This window comes from Erythrolamprus reginae, chromosome 9 (genome assembly GCF_031021105.1).
Source record: "Erythrolamprus reginae isolate rEryReg1 chromosome 9, rEryReg1.hap1, whole genome shotgun sequence".
Lineage (NCBI taxonomy): Eukaryota > Metazoa > Chordata > Lepidosauria > Squamata > Dipsadidae > Erythrolamprus > Erythrolamprus reginae.
In genome coordinates, this window is record NC_091958.1 from 45,349,050 (window position 1) to 45,371,134 (window position 22,085).

General features: G+C 42.8%; 1 protein-coding gene and 1 long non-coding RNA gene across 4 annotated transcripts in view; one reads left to right on the forward strand and one right to left on the reverse strand.

Moving 5' to 3' along the window:
• The window catches only part of LOC139172186 (ankyrin repeat and fibronectin type-III domain-containing protein 1-like), a 445,282-nt gene extending 439,283 nt beyond the window's left edge, over positions 1-5,999 (forward strand). For all 3 annotated transcript variants that reach the window (XM_070761028.1, XM_070761027.1, XM_070761029.1), the window contains 2 exons: positions 100-755; positions 2,882-5,999. In XM_070761028.1, coding sequence (XP_070617129.1) covers positions 100-755; positions 2,882-3,169 — 944 coding nt within the window. In that variant the 3' untranslated portion in view covers positions 3,170-5,999. The remainder of the gene's footprint in view (positions 1-99; positions 756-2,881) is intronic.
• Positions 1-22,085, reverse strand: part of LOC139172187 (uncharacterized) — a 79,432-nt gene that overhangs the window by 5,603 nt on the left and 51,744 nt on the right. The gene's annotated exons all lie outside the window — the stretch shown is intronic.

Genomic DNA, 22,085 nt, shown 5'->3' on the forward strand with positions numbered 1-22,085 from the left:
TGGCCCATGCTCCTCCCCAACCTCCTCGCTGGTCACTGGTGGGCCACAACAATAGTAGTGATAGAGGCCAAAGTGACCTTTGTATCTTTTTTCTTGCAGACTCACATGGGATCTCCGATGAGGAGGGCTCCTCAGAAGTGTTCTTAGCTACCGACAGCGATTATGACTCCAGCAGCGCTCAGAGCCCTCGAGAACTTGACCTCGTTTACTCTTCTTCGGGACTCGAATGCTGCAGGAGGAGAACCCCCCGCCCTTTGAGGGACAGCGCCCCCGACGTCCTCCAGAGCCACGAGCTCAAGATGGCCCCCATGCCTCCTAAAGAACCTCAGCCCCTCTCCGAGCAATACGACAGTGACTTTGTGCTTCCCAGCCGACAAATTGAGCTGCTGCGCATTACGGAGAAAAGGCAGGCTTACTGCGTCCGGACCAGCAGCCTGGACTTCCCCAAGGCCTTCTGCCACGGGGCCAGGAAGTCTTGTCCTGGTTCGGTGGACAGCTCTCCAACTGAGACCAGGACTTCTGGCCACTGCAGCTCTGTGCTATCCGGAACGAGATCGGCTTTCAACTCCAACCACGATTGGCACGTGGAGCGCTCGGGGGCTGTATTTCGGACACGTTCGGTTGAGTGGACTCAGACCTTCCAGGAGACCTCTGAGCCGGGGCACGTAGCAAACTGGGGAAGGTTGCCAGGTTCCTTCATCGTACGTGTCTGCGCTCAATACGAAACAGGGCTCTCCAAAGAAACCAGCGTCAAGGTACCTTTCCATTCCTGGTTTTGCCTGATCACCATCATGGTGCAAGGCTGAGAATGAAGGGATGCTTATAGAATAGAATAGAATAGAATAGAATTTTATTGGCCAAGTGTGATTGGACACACAAGGAATTTGTCTTGGTGCATATGCTCTCAGCGTACATAAAATAAATTATACATTTGTCAAGAATCATGTGGTACAACACTTAATGATTGTCATAGGGGTCAAATAAGAAATGAAGAAGCAATATTAATAAAAATATTAGGATATAAGCAACAAGTTAAGTCATACAGTCAACATGGGAGGAAATGGGTGAAAGGAACGATGAGAAAAACTAGTAGAATAGAAGTGCAGATTTAGTAGAAAGTCTGACAGTGTTGAGTGATGGCGTTCGGAAAAAAACTGTTCTTGTGTCTAGTTGTCTTGGTGTGCAGTGCTCTGTAGCGACGTTTTGAGGGTAGGAGTTGAAACAATTTGTGTCCAGGATGTGAGGGGTCAGTAAATATTATGGGGGACTAACGGCTTTTCCCCAGGTCTGGGCTGCCCGGTCCTCTTTTTAGTTTTGGGTCTCCTCCCCAGTGTCGGTGCGCCAGAAGGAGCAGATGTTTCATGGCACATTCTGAGCATATTATCTAGATGTGGTTCTATGTACTAGAGAATTTCTGCTTTGCAAAAAAAATGAATTGGGACGAGAAACAAGAATAGGCATTGCAAGAATTTGCAAACTGTACAAAACAAAAAAAATATGAGGTTCTAATTTGATAAATGTATTATCTAGGGAATAACAAAATAACAGAGTTGGAAAGGACCTTGGGGTGTCTTTTACTCCAGCCCCCTGCACAAGCAGAAAACGCTCTACCATTTCAGACAAATGTTGGAGTGCCCATAACTTCTGGAAGCAAACCCCTCCATTGCTTAATTGTGCTCAATGTTTCTCCTTAGTTTTAGATCGGTTCTCTCTGTTATTAGTTTCCATCCATTGCTTCTTGTCTATTGACCCCCTCAGAGAGGGTCCGCAACTTGGGCATCCTCCTCGATCCACAGCTGACATTGGAACATCATCTTTCGGCTGTGGCGAGGAGGGCGTTTGCCCAGGTTCGCCTGGTGCACCAGTTGCGGCCCTATTTGGACAGGGAGTCACTGCTCACAGTCATTCATGCCCTCATCACCTCGAGGTTCGATTACTGCAACGCTCTCTACATGGGGCTACCTTTGAAAAGTGTTCGGAAACTTCAGATCGTTCAGAATGCGGCCGCGAGAGCCATCGTGGGGCTTCCTAGATTCGCCTACATTTCTGCAACACTCCGCGGCCTGCACTGGCTGCCAATCGGTTTCCGGTCACAATTCAAAGTGTTGGTCATGACTTTTAAAGCCCTACATGGCATTGGGCCAGAATACATCCGGAACCGCCTTCTATCGCACGAATCCCAGCGGCCGATAAGGTCCCACAGAGTTGGCCTTCTCCGGGTCCCGTCGACCAAACAATGTCATTTGGCGGGGCCCAGGGGAAGAGCCTTCTCTGTGGCAGCCCCGGCCCTCTGGAATCAACTCCCCCCCAGAGATTAGAACGGCCCCCACCCTCCTTGTCTTTCGCAAATTACTCAAGACCCACCTTTGTTGCCAGGCATGGGGGAGTTAGGATATTCCTTCCCCTGGGCCATTACAAGTTATGTATGGTATGTTTGTGTGTATGTTTGGTTTTTTATAATAAGGGTTTTTAGTTGTTTTATTAAATTGGATTGTTACATGTTGTTTTTTAATCATTGTTGTTAGCCGCCCCGAGTCTGCGGAGAGGGGCGGCATACAAATCCAATAAATAATAATCATCATCATCATCATCATCATCATCATCATTATCATCATCATCATCTTTGGAAAATAGGTTGACCTCCCTTTTCTTTGTGGCAGCCCCTCAAATACTGCAACACTGCTATCATGTCACTCCTCGTCCTTCTCTTCATTAGAGTAGACATCCCCAATTCCTGCAACTGTTCTTCAATACGTTTTAGCCTCCGGTCCCCTGTTGCTCTTCTCCTCGCTCTTAAGCAGCTTCTTGGGGGGGGGAGGGGGATACCCTCATTCCCGCATGTTCTTCCTCTTTGTCTCACCGCCCTTCTCTTTTTGCACAGCTGCCCCTCACTAACAAGATGTCGGCAGAAGACATGGTGAAGCTGGTGGTCCAGGAGACGAACGAGGTCTCGCGCCAAGTCCTGGGGAACGCCAACGCGGTCTGCTACGGCGAAGAACAGTTGAGCCACTTTGCGTTGGTGTTCGTATCGGATGACATGGAACAGTGCCTCCCCAACAATTTCCTGCCCCTCTCGCTCCAAAAGACCTGGCCCAACGGGAGATTCTGCGTCCGGATCAAAGACACTTCCCCGCTCTTGTTTCGGTACGGCCCGGCCACGACGGTATGAGGGCGGGGACACCAGAAGGAGTAACACAAACACCACCCAACTTCCAACGAGCAGAAAGCTCATCACCAATGCTTCCTTCTGAACAGACACTTTCCGGGCCAGACGTTGTGGGCCAGAAGCGTATTGGGCAGTGTGTTGCTTTTGTATGTATGTATGTATGTGCGTGTGTGTGTGTGTGTGTGTGTGTGTATGCGTGTGTGTGTTTTATTTTACCAAAGAGTCAACAAGACCTGATTGTTATGACCTCAGTAAGTGAGGGTGAAACCCAGGAGCCTTGGTGTGCGGGAGGGGTGAAATTCGATTTTTGATCAGCCGAGAAAACAAAGCTGGTTTAGGGATAAAGAAGCAATATGTAATTATATTTTTTTTTTCAGCCAGAACAGTGTAGAAGAGAGAGAATGCTGGGAATACACCAGAAGGGGGAAAAGGCCCATGGCAATCTCACAAATTTATATCCTGTTATCTGTTTTCTGTTTCGTTGTACCTGGAGAAGAAGGAAGTGGCCCTTAATTCTTTGAACAAACTCTACTCTTTCTGAACAAAGCCGTTAAAAGACAAACACAGTGGTAGATGTTTGCCTTTTAACTGTTCAAATTGTTAAAGGGGACGAACTGCTTTCAATTTCTCCCTTCCCCTTAATTCCACCCCGTCTTTTTTCTAATTATACAGGATATTGTGCATGTTCAAAATCTGTGGGGAGCTCAGATCCTTTCCCTCTCCAACGCTTCAAGAGATCAGACTTTATATTGTGGGATAAAAACCTCTTCTTGATAGGAAGACTGAACAAACTTTCATCGGCATTTCATTCTTAGGCTGATCCAAGTTGGGCGAATGGCAGGATCGGTTGGTTTCCTGGTGTTTTTCTAAGACCTGTGCTTTTCTTGTAAGACCTGGTGATCCCTTTCCCTGATCTTATCTTCTCCTTCTTTCTACTTCTCCCTGGATTTTGGAAGGTACGCAGATAAACAATGATTGGGAGTCAACTGCAAGGTTGCTTGGATTAGGAGTGATTTCATCCTGCCTTCTATTACAGACTTGGTTCAGTGTTGGGAAGCAATGTCCAGCCTTTTCTATCTCCAAGTGGAAAATGGACACATCTGCCAAGGGAACTAGGTTTTTATCTTTCTTATAAGCAAAAGTAGCATTGAATAGGTCAAGTGGAAATAACCAGGAGCATTTTTTGAGTTCAGATCACACCTATAATGGTCAAAGATAAATTGGTGCTAGCTTAAAGGTCAACAATTAAAAGGAGAGTGCTCTTGTGACTCTTGTGGCAACGCAATGACTCCAAGCTGATGACAGTTTTAACCCCACCTTCTAGTTTAGATCGTTCTCTTACCGAACGGGGGACTGATGTAGACTTGCTAGTGGAAGCAGAGAGGATCTTAGCAAAGACCCAGCACAAAGCACAAGGCAGTAACCATTATTTCCCCATCTTCTGCCTGACAAAAGGTCCAAAGATACCAAAGCTAAGAAGATGATTTCTTTAGATGGCTACAATGAAGAGTGTGTAATCATTTTGATTTGGTATCTCTTGTCCACTCCCATGATAGATAGCACAGAATCTCTAGAGAAGAGGGTACGGCATTTTAAATTGTTCACAGCCTTGTGGGAGACCATTCCTAATCTCTTGGGCCATGGCTAAGTCTGAGTTCTTAAATGAATGAAACTTCACGACAGCTGGACATTCATGTTTAAGAAGCACAAGTTTCAGCTCCCCAAATTACTATTTTTTTAAATAGTTCTGAAAGTAGAAACAATCTCCACACTCACCCAAAAAGACCCCTGTAGGCTGGGGTTGTTGCTTACTACAAGAGACTCCAAAACACCTTGAAGGAACCATCTGTTCTAGAAGGTTGGTAACTCAGAGCCCTTAAAGACTTAAATCTGTTGTGTAGTCTGAGAGATCTTAAAATTCACAACGGAGAGGGAGAGAGAGAGAGAGAAATAAAATAACAAATTGCAGTGATGCCTAGCATGTTAAAATCTACCTCTTCACTACTGCCCCATTTGGGTTCCATTGAGATGGTTGTTCTGAGTTCATTGTTAGAGGGATGTTGAAGTCGCCCTCAAATTCTTTAGTGAAAGGTACCCAGAACCAACTATGAAATTATAGGACTTTGACCATGGACATAAAACCATCTAAGATTCCTTTCCCATTTCAATGTATCTCATCTCAATGAAGTACAAGACGTCCTATGAACAATCTGAAAACCTCCTTCAGTCTAAGCACTACTCATCCCCTCCTTTTCATCCCTACCATATAGTCCATTCCCTGGTTTTCTGTAGCAGTTTACCATAATTAGGTTTCCTTGCAGTAGATTCAGAATAAATTCAAGATCACAAAGGATGACCTTAGAAAGTTCTTCCATCCTAGCCGTCCCATACATTCATTCAGAACTGAAGAAGCTTCTCGGAATGACAAGTGAAACATCCTTAAGGAAAAACGAAAGTCCAGTTGCCTTTTGAAAAAGCATCTTTGGAACATCCTATGGATTAGCGGTCCGCAACTTTTCCAGCTTAGTGGCCTGCCTGTGTGTTTTTGTCGGTGTGAGTGACAGGTGCACATGTGAATGCACAGTTCCAAGTATGTGAGTGGCAGGCACACAGCCTCCGCTTGCACGAATGGAACTTTGCACACGAGCGCAAATGCTCTCCAGTCACACAAGTGAAACATAACAGGTGCACAGTTGTCCATCTTCTCTGTAACCCAGTTTCAAACAGGCCATGGCCCAATCGTGGGCCCCGGCCCATAGATTGAGGACCTCTACTATAGATTGTTTCTTTCTAGAACTGGTACACAATTTGGATCATAAACATCTGCACATTTTCGACATTTCCCTAGTGTTTCTCTTGGGGGGGGGGGGGAGGAACGATAGGAAGGAAGTTCTCCAAAAGAATAAAGCAGAAATCTCAAATCTCAATATATACTGCTCCAAAAAATTAAAGGGAACACTCAAAGAACACATCCTAGATCTGAATGAATGAAATATTCTCATTGGATACTTTGTTCTGTACAAAGTTGAACGTGCACCACAGCATGTGAAATTGATTGTCAATCAGTGTTGCTTCCTAAGTGGACAGTTTGATTTCACAGAGGTTTGATTTACTTGGAGTTATATTGTGTTGTTTAAGTGTTCCCTTTATTTTTTTGAGCAGTGTACATATAGTAATAATTTTTTTCCAGGCAAAGGAAAAAATTGGTAGTTTCTACATTACTTTCTTTATTTAGTCTTTCCATCCTTCCTTTTCTACCTTCCATTATTTCCCTCCTTCCCTCCTCTTTTCTTTCTTTCTGTCTTTCTTTCTGTCTTTCTTTCCCTTCCTTCTTTCATTTTTTTCTTCTTTCCTTTTTTTCTGCCTCTTTCCTTCCTTTCCTATTTTCCTTCCTTTCTTTTACTCTTTCCTTTCTTCTTTTCTTCTCGTTCCTTCCTTCCACCTCTTACCTTCTTTCCCTTCCTTCCTTGACCTCACCTGATTCCTAAGAGGTCAGTAAGGGGCGTGCATAAGAATAAAGCAGAAATCTCAAATCTCAATATATACTGCTCCAGAAAATAAAGGGAACACTCAAAGAACACATCCTAGATCTGAATGAATGAAATATTCTCACTGAATACTTTATTCTGTACAAAGTTAAATGTGCACCACAGCATGTGAAATTGATTGTCAATCAGTGTTGCTTCCTAAGTGGACAGTTTGATTTTACAGAAGTTTGATTTACCTGGAATTATACTGTGTTGTTTAAGTGTTCCCTTTATTTTTTTTGAGCAGGGTATAATAATCCAGACTGCATTGTTCCCTTTCAGATTATATGTTAAGGAGAAGAAGCCATGGTGATATTTTAATTGCTACTTGGAGATCCACATCAGATTCTGAACATTACAGGAGTCGTCCACTTTAGCAACAGAGTTAATCTCCAGGAAAGATGGCCCAGAAAATCGGAACTTTGCACACGAGCGAAAATGGAGAGCATTTTCGCTCGTGTGCAAAGTTCCATTCGTATAAGTGGAGGTTGTGTGCCTGCAACTCAACAGCAAAGTTCCAGATAACATCACCCCTCCCACAAAATCAGGTCTTGTGCAGATAGTGTGGCAAGCTGTTAATTTATCACCAACTTCTGCAGCGGCTTGACACAGGCATTAAGAACGTGCAGAGTGGTGCTAGCACCCTTCCAACTTCATATTGGGATTATTTCAAATTGCTGATTGGGCTCAGCATAAGATCACCAGATACTGGTAGTCTTTGACATACGATCAGAATGAGGACCCACATTTTCCATTGCTGAGGAAGACAAATAGTGAAGTGAATTTTATGCCCTGTTTTATGCCCTTTCTTGTCCACCGTTGTTAAGTGAATCACTACAATTGTCAAGCATCTGAGTCACGGGACCACGGGAATGCCACAATGGCCGTAAGTGGGGGGAAACGACCGCAAGTCACTTTTCCCAGTGCCGTTCAGACTTCGACGGTCACTAAATGAAGTGTTGTAAGTCGAGGACTACCCGTATATAAATAATTTAAAGAATATTGTAGGGAAAGGACCCCTCTCTATCAAGGTATATACCAAGTGATCAGAATTGATGGAGAGGCAAGATTTGCATCAGTAGGAGGATGTTACGGTCTGAACAGAGAGGTTGCTGGAATATTTCGGTAGATAAAAACTCAAGGATCTTTCAAATGTCTCTTCCTGAATTCAAGAACCATCTATGCAGGCTTGTGGGTTTAATCTTAATTGTCCCTTAACCATGACGTCATCTCTTTTCATTTGATGCACAAATCTCCTCCTTTATCTTTTCTTTCTCGGTTTCTGTAGCTGATTTGTGTTTGTCATGTAGTCCAATGCTAGTGCCTTTCCCAACATGCGAGGTCTTGGTTTACAGAACTGGGACTTCTAGCAGGAACCAGGACCTGGAGGTTGCCAGGTAGAACATCTTCCATGGACGAGGTTGAGGCTTTGATCTGCAGCCCAACTATGTAGGACATCTTCCATGGCTGGGGTTGAGACTTCTCTGCAGCCCAACCAGTTTCAGGCAGCGGCTTAGACATAAAGCAGAACCTATAACAGCCATTGAGTTCTACATCTTCCTCTCTTTGAGGAACAGTTTGATTAACAGCAATGCTATCTCAACCTGTTGTCCAAGATCAATTGTAGTATCTTATTTGGGAAGATTGCTGACTCGAGAGGAGCTTTCCCATGAAAACAACAAACAAGGATACTTTGTGGTAGCTGCAAAGTTGACTATAGAAAAAAAATATATAACATGACCTCGTTTAAGAGAGGGAGATTTTGTCTGAATTCAAATATCCCATCATCCCACCACCTCTTTCTTTAAAAGGTTGCTTATGATAGGCCCTCTTAGCTAGGATTCTTCTCAACATACTTTTTCTTCAGAATATATTCTAAGATCCAGGTATCTAAATCAAATTCTTTGTTCCCTGGGCAAGAGGAGAAAAATGCATTTAAATGATCAGAGATATTGCTCTATCCCAGGGGTGAAATTCAATTCCCCCACCCTACCAGTTCTGTGGGCATGGCTTGGTTGGTGTGGCAAGGGAAGGATACTGCTAAATTCCACTTACAATAACCGGTGGTATTTGCCGGTTGTCCAAACTACTGAAAATTCCCGCTACTGAATCTGAACTACTCAAAATTTTTGCTACCAATTCTCTAGAACAGTGGTTCTCAACCTGGGTGTTGGGACCTCTTTGGGGGTCAAATGACCGTTTCACAGGGGTCGCCTAAGACCATGGGAAAAGACAAATTTCCCCTGGTGTTAGGAACTAAAGCTTCTATTCTGGTGCCTTGGAACATATTTTTACAATCCGACCAATCAGGGGTTTACAGTGGGGGTGCCACTCTGACCTTCCTGCCAATCAGCTTAAAGCTCTGCTGGAATAACTGTCGCTAGACTTATGGTTGGGAGTGACCACAACATGAGGAACTGTATTCATGGGTCACGGCATTACCCTGCTCTATCCCTCCCAGAGTGTTTGAAAACACTATGAACCTCTATCGCACTTTACGTTCTCCTCTGCCACTTTTTAAAGTTCCATGCTTGGGGTTGGGCTCCCTTTCTACACTACTTATCATCTGTGCTACTGAACGTGGTAGTGGGGGATGTGGACGTGATGCCCTCTTCTGCCCCGTCTGGCCTGAAAACGGTCCTCCTCCACCCAAGTATGGTTGAAAGTTAACATCTTCCTATCAGGAAGGGGTTGAATCCAAGTTATGCCATCTAGGATTAAATTAAAAGAGTTAAACTCGGTGGTAACCGAAATGCTCCCTCCCCTTTCGTTCTGTTTCCACGGCCACAAAGACATCGCAAAGACATGTGCAGAAGGCTGCCAGAGGTGTGCTAAGAGAAAACTTCCGTTGTGGCCCTTGAGCTGTTAACTTTCTCCCCCTTTCCCTTCTCAGTTGCCGTTTCGTTTCTGTGATTGTGAAGATTTACTCTTTGTACATCCAATAGCATGTTTTGTTGGCCGCAAGGTCTCTTTGTTCGCTGCTACTATTAACAGAACTGTGGTCCATAGTAAACACAGCTACACTGCTGAGTACGGTCCCATGTTTCTTCACTAACATCCTTTGGGGGAAACAACTCCATACTTTTGATCTGGAGGTCATAGTTTGGAACCTGAGTTCTGGGAAACACAGGTCTTTGGGGCAGGAAGAGCAACATGTCTATGGATGCACGCAATAAAGGATAATCCATCTCTAATTCAACAACATAGGAACCAGCTCAAGGCGTAAGTGTTGGATTATCTTTTGAAGGATTGCAATTCTTGCAGTCAGGCGGTAGGGAAAGCAAGTAGGATGCTTGGCTGCATAGCTAGAGGTATAACAAGCAGGAAGAGGGAGATTATGATCCCGCTATATAGAATGCGGGTGAGACCACATTTGGAATATTGTGTTCAGTTCTGGAGACCTCACCTACAAAAAGATATTGACAAAATTGAACGGGTCCAAAGACGGGCTACAAGAATGGTGGAAGGTCTTAAGCATAAAACGTATCAGGAAAGACTTCATGAACTCAATCTGTATAGTCTGGAGGACAGAAGGAAAAGGGGGGACATGATCAAAACATTTAAATATATTAAAGGGTTAAATAAGGTCCAGGAGGGAAGTGTTTTTAATAGGAAAGTGAACACAAGAACAAGGGGACACAATCTGAAGTTAGTTGGGGGAATGATCAAAGGCAACATGAGAAAATATTATTTTACTGAAAGAGTAGTAGATCCTTGGAACAAACTTCCAGCAGATGTGGTAGATAAATCCACAGTAACTGAATTTAAACATGCCTGGGATAAACATAGATCCATCCTAAGATAAAATACAGAAAATAGTATAAGGGCAGACTAGATGGATCATGAGGTCTTTTTCTGCCATCAGACTTCTATGTTTCTATGTAAGCATACGGGCAGATCGTTTTCCCAACACACACAGTGGTACCTCTACTTAAGAACTTAATTCATTCCATGACCAGGTTCCTAAGTAGAAAAGTTTGTAAGTAGAAGCAATTTTTCCCATAGGAATCAATGTAAAAGCAAATAATATGTGCAAACCCATTAGGAAAGAAATAAAAGCTCGGAACTTGGGTGGGAGGAGGAGGAGGAAGAAGAGGAGAAGGACAGTCGCTGACGAAGGAAGAAGGGGAGGAGAAGGGGAATCAAAAAAATCCAAAACTTCAAGGCTTAAAAAAAAAAGAGGGACTCTGAGCCAGTGAGGAGGAGCCTGTGCCTCCCATACTGCCGGTGCGAGGCTGCCTCCCATACACTGCGCCAGAGAAAGAAACCCACGGGGAATGGCAGGAAACTGGCCGGACCTTTGTGCCGCTCTCAAATTTCCTGGGAAATTTTTCCGGGCTCGGGTTCTTATGTAATAAGAATAATAATTTATTGGATTTGTATGCCGCCCCTCTCCGTAGACTCGGGGCGGCTAACAACAATAATAAAAACAACATGTACAATCCAATAATAAAAACAACTAAAAACCCCTATTATAAAACCAAACATACCCACAAACATACCATGCATAACTTGTAATGGCCTAGGGGGAAGGGCTATCTCAACTCCCCATGCCTGGCGGTATAAATGAGTCTTGAGTAGTTTACAAAAGACAGGGAGGGTGGGGGCAGTTCTGATCTCTGGGGGGAGTTGGTTCCAGAGGGGTGGGGCCGCCACAGAGAAGGCTCTTCCCCTGGGGCCCGCAAAAAATGACATTGTTTAGTCGACGGGACCCGGAGAAGGCCAACTCTGTGGGACCTTATCGGTCGCTGGGATTCGTGCGGTAGCAGGCGGTTCCGGAGATAATCTGGTCCAATGCCATGTAGGGCTTTGTAGAAAATGGTTCTTAAGTAGAGGCAAAAAAATCTTGAACACCCGGTGCTTATCTAGAAAAGATCTTAAATAGAGGCATTCTTAGGTATATATGTATTGTATTGGCAGTTCTGTGTTAGCAAATACTTCAGAAGAAAAGGATTTAGGGGTAGTGATTTCTGACAGTCTCAAAATGGGTGAACAGTGCAGTCAGGCGGTAGGGAAAGCAAGTAGGATGCTTGGCTGCATAGCTAGAGGTATAACAAGCAGGAAGAAGGAGATTACGATCCCGCTATATAGAATGCTGGTGAGACCACATTTGGAATACTGTGTTCAGTTCTGGAGACCTCACCTACAAAAAGATATTGACAAAATTGAACGGGTCCAAAGACGGGCTACAAGAATGGTGGAAGGTCTTAAGCATAAAACGTATCAGGAAAGACTTCATGAACTCAATCTGTATAGTCTGGAGGACAGAAGGAAAAGGGGGGACATGATCGAAACATATATATATATTAAAGGGTTAAATAAGGTCCAGGAGAGGTGTTTTTAATAGGAAAGTGAACACAAGAACAAGGGGACACAATCTGAAGTTAGTTGGGGGAAAGATCAAAAGCAACATGAGAAAATATTATTTTACTGAAAGAGTAGTAGATCCTTGGAACAAACTTCCAGCAGACGTGGTAGATAAATCCACAGTAACTGAATTTAAACATGCCTGGGATAAACATATATCCATCCTAAGATAAAATACAGAAAATAGTATAAGGGCAGACTAGATGGACCATGAGGTCTTTTTCTGCCGTCAGACTTCTATGTTTCTATATATAAATGAACTTAGCCCTGCAGCTGTGTGTGTGTGTGTGTGCGTGTGTGAAAAATAACATCAATCACGTTCCCGTTGATTCTCAAGCTCTCTCTATTGGTCGCTTAGGCTCCAATCCTGAAACTTTTGCAGGAAGTCTCCCTCTCGGCAATTCCCTGCAGGATTGGAGTCAGGCTGTCTGCACTTGATGCCATCTTAAAAAGTGCCCGAAGCCATCCACATTTAAATGTGCTTTTCAACAGTGTTGCTGAGTCACGCCAATCAGGCTTTAACGCACCCAAGAGCCAGAACACAGCAGTAGAATTCATTCGTTGCATCCAGACAGGAAAAAAAAAAACGCTAGTCAGGGAATTTGCTAGAGGTAAATTGTTAAATCTGGCAGAGGAGTGTTTTATTCCCTTGTATCACGGTGGGCAATTTTTCAATTTGGAATTTTTTTTTCTTCCCCCACTGAATTAAAAGGAAAGGTCAAAAAAACCTCCTTGGAACAAACCTGATGGGAAATGCAATTAGAAAGTGATTTAAAGTTTGTAGAACCGATCCAAGTACAAACCGTTGCGGTGTCAAAGGGTGTTTGTCTATGACGCTGGGATGCTACTTTTCATCCACATGGCTCGGATCGTGCTTTGCGGCAGCCTTGTGATGGTGTTGATGGGTAAAGCTAAGGATAATGTTCTGTCGGGCTCTCTGGTACACTCCTCCCAAAAATTCACAGGTACAAATTTCAGACACACACACGTTTGAAAATTCAAAACAATGTTCTTTATAATGAAAATTCACTTAAACCAAGCCCTCTTTTGGTATAGCCAAGAGCACTCGTCTCCAAACAAATAGGTAATTTGTACAAGTCCCTTAGCAGTTCTGTGATACTTAGCTTGCAGCTGTGAGGCAATTCACAGTCCTTCTTTTTTCACAAAGTGAAACACCCTTTGCTCTGGTTTAGTTTCAAAGCGGGGAAAAATCAGCACACAAAAGGTCAAAGTCAGTAAAGCAGTCACGAAACACAACGATCAGATAATCCTCCACAATGGCCAAACCCACAGGCTGCTATTTATAGCAGCCTCACTAATGACCACAGCCCCACCCAACCACAGGTGGCCTCATTTTCTTTGATAATAATCTCTCAGTTGTTGCTGCCTATGCACCGCTCTCCGCATGCGTGGCTGTATCATTAACTCTTGTTCTGAATCCAAGGAGGAGCTAGATAATTGATCTCCTTCTGAGCTGTCTGCCACACTCTCCTCCTCCCTGTCACTCATGCCTTCTTGGTCAGAGGAGCCTTCATCAGCAGATTCCACCGGGGGCAAAACAGGCCTGCAGCATGTGGATGTCTCCCCCACATCCACAGTCCTTGGGGCAGGAGCTGGGCCAGAGCTAACCACAACAGATAAGGGGTTGCTTTGAATCAAAATGCCCTACAGCCATGTACAGTGGTTTAGTTTCTGCAGCAAAAACAGCAACCAGATTCCGGGTTGAAAAAAATCAGATGCCCACTAGGTGGCGTCAAAGTGCTCTGCTTTTCTTGATTCCTTTGTTGTCATCTAGCAGTCACCCAGGGTACTGCAGACCAGATCTTATAACAAAGGTTAAATCAAAAGGCCTCATAAGACAGCAAAGCAGATCGGGGACAGAAACAGGATTTGCAGACTTCTGACAATCAAACGCCACACTAGTGTGCTGGGAGAACAAAAGAAATGTGCAAGGCTTTCTCCTTATTCATTCATAGCAAGGCAAGCTGCCTAAGGGAGAGAGAAGGTTGATCCGGTGATGTGTGAACTGCTGACTTTCCCATAATGCATAAAATCAGCTGCTTGTAGTGTGGATTTAGGTGTTATGTGCATGTGAGCAGTTTCACTGGCATCGTCTGTACTGCGGCACCTAAAACACGATCTAAGTATTGCCCACAAGATCATATGCTGCAACGTCCTGCCTGTCGGCGACTACTTCAGCTTCAACTGCAACAACACAAGAGCACTCAACAGATTCAAACTTAATATTAACCGCTCCAAACTTGACTGTAAAAAATATGACTTTAACAATCGAGTTGTCGAAGCGTGGAACTCATTACCGGACTCAATAGTGTCAACTCCCAACCCCCAACATTTCTCCCTTAGACTCTCCACGATTGACCTCTCCAGGTTCCTAAGAGGCCAGTAAGGGGCGTATATAAGTGCACTGATGTGCCTATCGTCCCCTGTCCAATTGTCTTCCCTTATCTTAAATATCATACATATTCTCTCCTTATCTATCTATCTATCTATCTATCTATCTATCTATCTATCTATCTATCTCATATATATTCTCTCCTTATCTCTTATATCATATATATTCTCTCCCTCCCATCCACTTCTCTTCTTTTTTACTTTCTATCTTCATATATATTACTTAATGTCTATTCTCTTCCATATGTATTGTATATTGGACAAAGAATAAATAAAATGGCAAAAGACAGTCCCACAGGCTGTTGCCCCAGCCCGAGGTATTTAATTGTTTAATATATAAGTAAAGGTTTTGCTCCTGAATATGATATGAGATCACATCAATGGTGGGTTGCTACTAGTCCGACCAAGTACAGTGAAGCAGTAGCAGTGGCAGACTTTGCCATCTGCCTGAATGTCGCCCAAAAATGCTCTGCGCATGCACACAGAAATGTTGCGTGAACGCGCTCCCCTTCTTCAACCTGTATCAAAGGTAAGCAGAACCCACTATTGAGTCACGAGATTTGTTTGACATAGAGACATTCAGTGCCTTGAGAAACCATATGTGTCAAGCCGGTGCAGAAGTTGGTGAAAAATCAACGGCTTGCCACACTATCGGTAGAAGGCCTGGTGTTTATGGGAACTTGGGAGGGGGGATTTCCTCGAGGGAACAGATGCAGCCACAAAGCATCCTTTCGAGAGGTTCAGTTTTGTATTGGCAGTTCTGTGTTAGCAAAAACGTCATAAGAGAAAGGATTTAGGGGTCGTGATATCTGACAGTCTCAAAATGGGTGAACAGTGCAGTCAGGCGGTAGGGAAAGCAAGTAGGATGCTTGGCTGCATAGCTAGAGGTATAACAAGCAGGAAGAGGGAGATTATGATCCCGCTATATAGAGCGCTGGTGAGCATAGTTCCCTCTAAGCTGAGCAGTGAGCAATCGCTCACTTAAAAATCATCATCAACTCAGAGTTTTCCAAACCTGCCCAGAAGCCGAGAGGGAAAGAGTGAGAGGGAAGGAGAGAGAGAGGAAGAGAGGAAGAGAGAGAAACAGATAGAAAAAAGAGAGGAAGGAAAAGAGAAAGAAAAAGAATGGGAGTAAGGAAGAGAGAAAGGAAATCAAAATCTAGTTTGAAACTAGCTCAACTATTTAAGTGGCATTTTGATATTGATAGAGTTGCCCTCTTATGAGCTCACTGTTATAGACACACAGTACAGTATTTTATTTTGAAATTCTCTGAGGCAAAACAGGGTGGGTTTTTAATTTGTTTGTTTGTTTGTTTGTTTGTTTATTTATTTATTTATTTATTATTTCTGTGCCTCCCAGTCCCAAAGGGACTGCCGCTCAGACACTATACTTTTCCGCCCACCCCCCAAAAAAATTAGAGGGAACACTGCTGCTGAGACCACATTTGGAATACTGTGTTCAGTTCTGGAGACCTCATCTACAGAAAGATATTGACAAAATTGAACGGGTCCAAAGACAGGCTACAAGAATGGTGGAAGGTCTTAAGCATAAAACGTTTAATGAACTCAATCTGTATAGTCTGGAGGACAGAAGGAAAAGGGGGGACATGATCGAAACATTTAAATATGTTAAAGGGTTAAATAAGGTCCAGGAGGGAAGTGTTTTTAATAGGAAAGTGAACACAAGAACAAGGGGACACAATCTGAAGTTAATTGGGGGAAAGATCAAAAGCAACATGAGAAAATATTATTTTACTGAAAGAGTAGTAGATCCTTGGAACAAACTTCCAGGAGACGTGGTAGATAAATCCACAGTAACTGAATTTAAACATGCCTGGGATAAACATAGATCCATCCTAAGATAAAATACAGAAAATAGTATAAGGGCATACTAGATGGACCATGAGGTCTTTTTCTGCCGTCAGACTTCTATGTTTCTGTGTTTCTATGTTTCAAGGCCATCCTATGTCCATCACCGGGGCGGAAACGGAAGGAGGAGTTGCATGCTGGCACAACCTGAGAGGGCAACGTGACAAGTTTGGGGGGGGGGGGGTAAGGCATGTGAACTTTCAACTGGGTGGGAAGCTCAGATTCGAGTTCCTTGGTGGAGGTGCCAGGATGGCTCCGGAAATAAATCGGAATTTTGAAGAATGCCTTGACCTGGACTCTGATATAAATTTGGATGTTACCTGGAACCCTGACAATATGACCTTTAAAGAATTCACTATTGTTATGGGTAGTGATGGACAAACCCAACAGTGTTCGGGTTCGGCAAGTTCGGACAAACTTTATGCAAAATTTGGCCGAACCCGAACTGAACCCGAACCCGAATGGGGAATCCCACCAAGAGATTCCGGGGGCGGAGCTTTGACATCACGTATACCGGCAGGCTGCTAAGGACGCCAAGGTGATCACTTCCTGGATTCCATGGAATCCAGGAAGTGATCACCTTGGTGTCCTTAGCAACCTGCCGGTGACGTCAGGGCTCTGCCCCAAAATCTCTTCGTTGGAGGGATTCCCCAGCTCCTTCAAAGGGAGGTCTTCATGTAAAAATAAGCATTGTTATTTTTACGTGAAAGGACACCACAGCGGCGCTGCAAGCAAAGGGCGGTCCTTTAACGTAAAAATAAAAAAGAATCCAGGAAGTGATCACCTTGGCGTCCTTAACAACCTGCCCGTGAAGTCCAAAGACGGGCTACAAGAATGGTGGAAGATCTTAAGCATAAAACGTATCAGGAAAGACTTAATGAACTCAATCTGTAGAGTCTGGAGGACAGAAGGAAAAGGGGGGACATGATCGAAACATTTAAATATGTTAAAGGGTTAAATAAGGTTCAGGAGGGAAGTGTTTTTAATAGGAAAGTGAACACAAGAACAAGGGGACACAATCTGAAGTTAGTTGGGGGAAAGATCAAAAACAACATGAGAAAATATTATTTTACTGAAAGAGTAGTAGATCCTTGGAACAAACTTCCAGCAGACGTGGTTGGTAAATCCACAGTGAATTTAAACATGCCTGGGATAAACATATATCCATTGTAAGATAAAATACAGGAAATAGTATAAGGGCAGACTAGATGGACCATGAGGTCTTTTTCTGCCGTCAGTCTTCTATGTTTCCATGTTTCTAACTGTGACCTGGATGACTGAGAATCTCCATAAAGTTACAGGTAAGTTACTTACCTTGTGCCATTATTTCGAAGTGTTCAGACACAGACACACAAAGATGATCCCAAGATTTGGGAGTTTAAGTGACCCTAAAGGGGTGGCATACAAATCTAATAAATTGAATTGAATTGAATGCCCACCGTAGGCCCAGCCCTGCACACCTTGAGTTGCCCACGGCCACCCTTGCCGCCTGAGGTCAAACAACCCTGATGCTGCCCTCCATGAAATCGAGGTAGGCACCCCTGCTATGGGGTGAGAAAGGAGCAGAGGCTTCATTGTGGAACCATGCCAATGTTTAAAAATGTCTTGAAATCTTATATATCCTTGGTGTTCCGCTGGCGCCGAGCATTAATTAAAACGAAAGCACCAATGCAAACTTACATCCAAGGGGGCGGAAGGTATTGGGCCTTCCATCCTTTTATAGATTTGTAGCTAATCTCAAGGCTACAATGCCGTCTTGTACAGATCTGGGGTGAGATCACACAAAGAAAATAGGAGAGAAAGATCAAAGCATTTTTAGAAGAATTATCTCGGGCCTTCCCTGGGTATTCCAGCCCCTTTATTAAGAACAGAATGCGGCAGCTATAAGCTGTCCCCACCGGCTCTGCTGTAATGCATTTTTTAAAAATCCCTCTTGAAAATGTATACTATGAAATCTGCAAGGTTACCGTATCGTAATCAGGAACTTTAAAAGGTTTTAGGGAATGGGCAGGAAAATACCATTGCAAGTCATTCTACAGGTCTCCTTTGTCTGGTGGGAGTGTGGGGCCACTTTTAAGTCACCCTTAACAAAAAAAAAAATTACAATGCAAAATCCAAAGGCGACATGTGGGTTGTGTGTTCATCATAAAAAGCCCACTGCAACAATATAGCCAAGAAGGCTTCAAGAGTTGTAAACCTAATCCTACGTAGCTTCTGCTCTGGCAATCTCACACTACTTACCAGAGCTTACAAAACTTTTGCCAGACCCATCCTCGAATACAGCTCATCTGTTTGGAACCCATATCACATCTCAGATATTAACACCCTTGAAAATGTCCAAAGATACTTCACCAGAAGAGCCCTTCACTCCACCACTCGAAATAGAATACCCTACGAGACTAGACTTTCAATCCTGGGCCTAGAAAGTTTAGAACTAAGACGCCTTAAACAAGATCTAAGTATTGCCCACAAGATCGTATGCTGCAACGTCCTGCCTGTCGGCGACTACTTCAGCTTCAACCACAACAACACAAGAGCACACAACAGATTTAAACTTAATATTAACCGCTCCAAACTTGACTGTAAAAAATATGACTTCAGTAACCGAGTTGTCGAAGTGTGGAACTCATTACCGGACTCCATAGTGTCATCCCCAAACACCCAACACTTTACCCTTAGATTATCTACGGTTGACCTATCCAGATTCCTAAGAGGTCAGTAAGGGGTGAGTACAAGTGCACAAGAGTGCCTTCCTTCCCCTGTCCTATTGCTCTCCTATATCTCCTATACCTTTCTTCTATTCCTATATCTCTTCTTCTATTCTTTCATTGATATGTTCTATTCCTATATCTTCTTTTCTATTCTTTCTTAGATATATTTTACTATGAGTATCTCCTCTATAACCTTCCTCATGTACTTTACTATGTGTATAGTAAAGTACATGTGTATAGTAAAGTACAAGTAAAGTGGGTATACTATATATACCCACTAAAACCCTCATCGTGTATTGGACAAAATAAATAAAATAAATAAATAAATAAATAACTCCCTCCTCGGGTCTTTCTCTTTCGTAGACAAATTCACGATGGGGAATGGACTTGTCCGTTCTCTCCTTATTCTTCTCTGGAGGGGGGGGACCACTTCTTTGGCTTCACATGGCTCCTATTTGAATATTGGGTTATTTTGGTTGAAGATCTGGACTTGCTTCGAAGATTTAGAAGCAGCAAAGTTAAGGACAACAAGCAGGACAATCTCTAGCCTGTGGTCAGTTCTTCTGACAGAATTCCTTCACGGGATCTTTGGTCATCATCATTATCGTTCTCTTTTAATGACCTCCTAATCTCTTGCGGTGTGGAGTCTAGGCCTGTGATGGCGAACCTACGGCACGCGTGCCTCAGGTGGCATATGGAGCCATATTGGAAGGCACGTGAGACATGGCCCTAGCTCAGGTCCCGCTGATTTTCAGCCATGGAAAAGACCATTTCGTCCTCTGGATGCTGCAGGGAAGCTTCCCGGAAGTCCCAGAGTGCAAAACCCCCCTCCCAACTGTTCTGTCGGGCTCTCTGGTAGACTCCTCCCAAAAATTCACAGGTACAAATTTCAGACACACACACGTTTGAAAATTCAAAACAATGTTCTTTATAATGAAAATTCACTTAACCCTGCTGTTCTGTTTAGAAAAAATCCCTAATCTTATGTTCCCGGGTCTATTTGACCCGGACTGCAAATTGATCATTTTAGGTACTTATATTTGGTCTTTTTGAAAGCTTTTTTCACCTGGAAACAGGTTTGAACATTTCTGCACAAAATGGAATGAAAATTGAACTGAAAAAATTAATCCTTATTGGTTTATTTTGCACATAAATGTGCCTCCCCCCCCGTTTTTGTGAAATGTTTTTCAATTTATGGATAGTTTTGCTTGCAAAATGCATTCTATTTTACTGAAGTTGGTATGGGATTGGTAGCTTGAACATTTCTGCACACAATGATATGAAAATTGAAATGAAAAAAGTAAATCTTATTGGTTTATTTTTCTGATATAATGCATGCCCCCCGTTTCTGTGAAATAGTCTTCACTTTATGGATAGTTTTGTTATCAAAATGCATTCTATTTTACGAAAGTTGGTGTGGGATTTGTAGCTTGAACATTTCTGAACATAATGATATGAAAATTGAACTGGAAAAATTGATGCATATTGGTTTATTTTGCACATAAACTTATTTCAATTTATATTAAAAATATGCTGTTAATTTCAAACGTACATACTTTTTTTTAGTAAAATGGATTTCTTTCATAAAATCAGTTCTCTGGCTACAATGTGGTTGATTTTCAAAAGGATATTCCAAATATTTCTAGCCAAATATGTATAACAAGTGACAATAATGGCACACAGCAAGGCCGAGGTGGGGGTGGCCCTTTTGTGGCAAAAATAAACCAATAAGAACCATTTTTTTCAGTTCATTTATATTTTTCTTATGTTCAGGATTGTTCAATTTAGTATATCAAACCTTTTGGGGGGAAATTCCTTAGGGATTTGTAGCCTTAAAAAATATAAATTGACACGAAAATCAGAAAGGATGGGGGGAGGGGCTTTTTGATCAAAATAGAAATATAAGTCTCAATTTTTCCAGTTCAATTTTCATATCATTATGTTCATAAATGTTCAAACTAGTTTTCCAGTTGAAAAAGTTTTCTAAAAGACCAAATTCAAGTACCTAAAAAAAATCATTTTGGTCCGGGTCTATATGACCCGAACAGACTAAACGTGACTTTTTTTTTGCCCAGAAAAATTTTTTTCCCCCACCCCCACAAATATTTTTTTGATGATCAGCATTGTTAAATTGAATAAATGAATGCCTAATATTTTAAAGAATATTTCGGATTTGGAGCATAAAAAAATAAAAAGTGAAAATGGTTGCAAGCAGCCAAGGGGGGGGGGGCTTATTTCTGATGTTAAAAAACCAGTAAGAATCATTTTTTTCAGTTCCTTTATATTTTTCTTATATTCAGAAATGTTCAAGCTACCAATCCCACACCAACTTCAGTAAAATACAATGCATTTTGCAAGCAAAACTATCCATAACTTGAAAAACATTTCACAAAAACGGGGGGGAGGCACATTTATGTGCAAAATAAACCAATAAGGATTAATTTTTTCAGTTCAATTTTCATTCCATTGTGTGCAGAAATGTTCAGACTACTTTCCAAGTGAAAAAAGCTTTCAAAAAGACCAAACATAAGCACTGCAAATGAAGAGTTTTCGGTCCGGGTCAGGGTGACCCGGGAACAGAAGATTTGTAACTTTTTTTGCCCAGCAAAAACTAAGGCCCCCCCCCAAAAAATATTCTCATAGAGAGAACCCCTGAAATGATGAACAGTCATGAAATTTCAAGTTTCAGATATGCAGGGAAAATTTTTTACAGGGCCTCAAACTTGGCTTCGGGTCACATACGACCCGAACAGAACAGCAGTTAAACCAAGCCCTCTTTTGGTATAGCAAAGAGCACTCGTCTCCAAACAAACTGGTAATTTGTACAAGTCCCTTATCAGTTCTGTGATACTTAGCTTGCAGCTGTGAGGCAATTCACAGTCCTTCTTCTTTCACAAAGTGAAACACACTTTGCTCTGGTTTAGTTTCAAAGCGGGGGGAAATCAGCACACAAAAGGTCAAAGTCAGCAAAGCAGGCATGAAACACAACGATCAGATAATCCTCCACAGTGGCCAAACCCACAGGCTGTTATT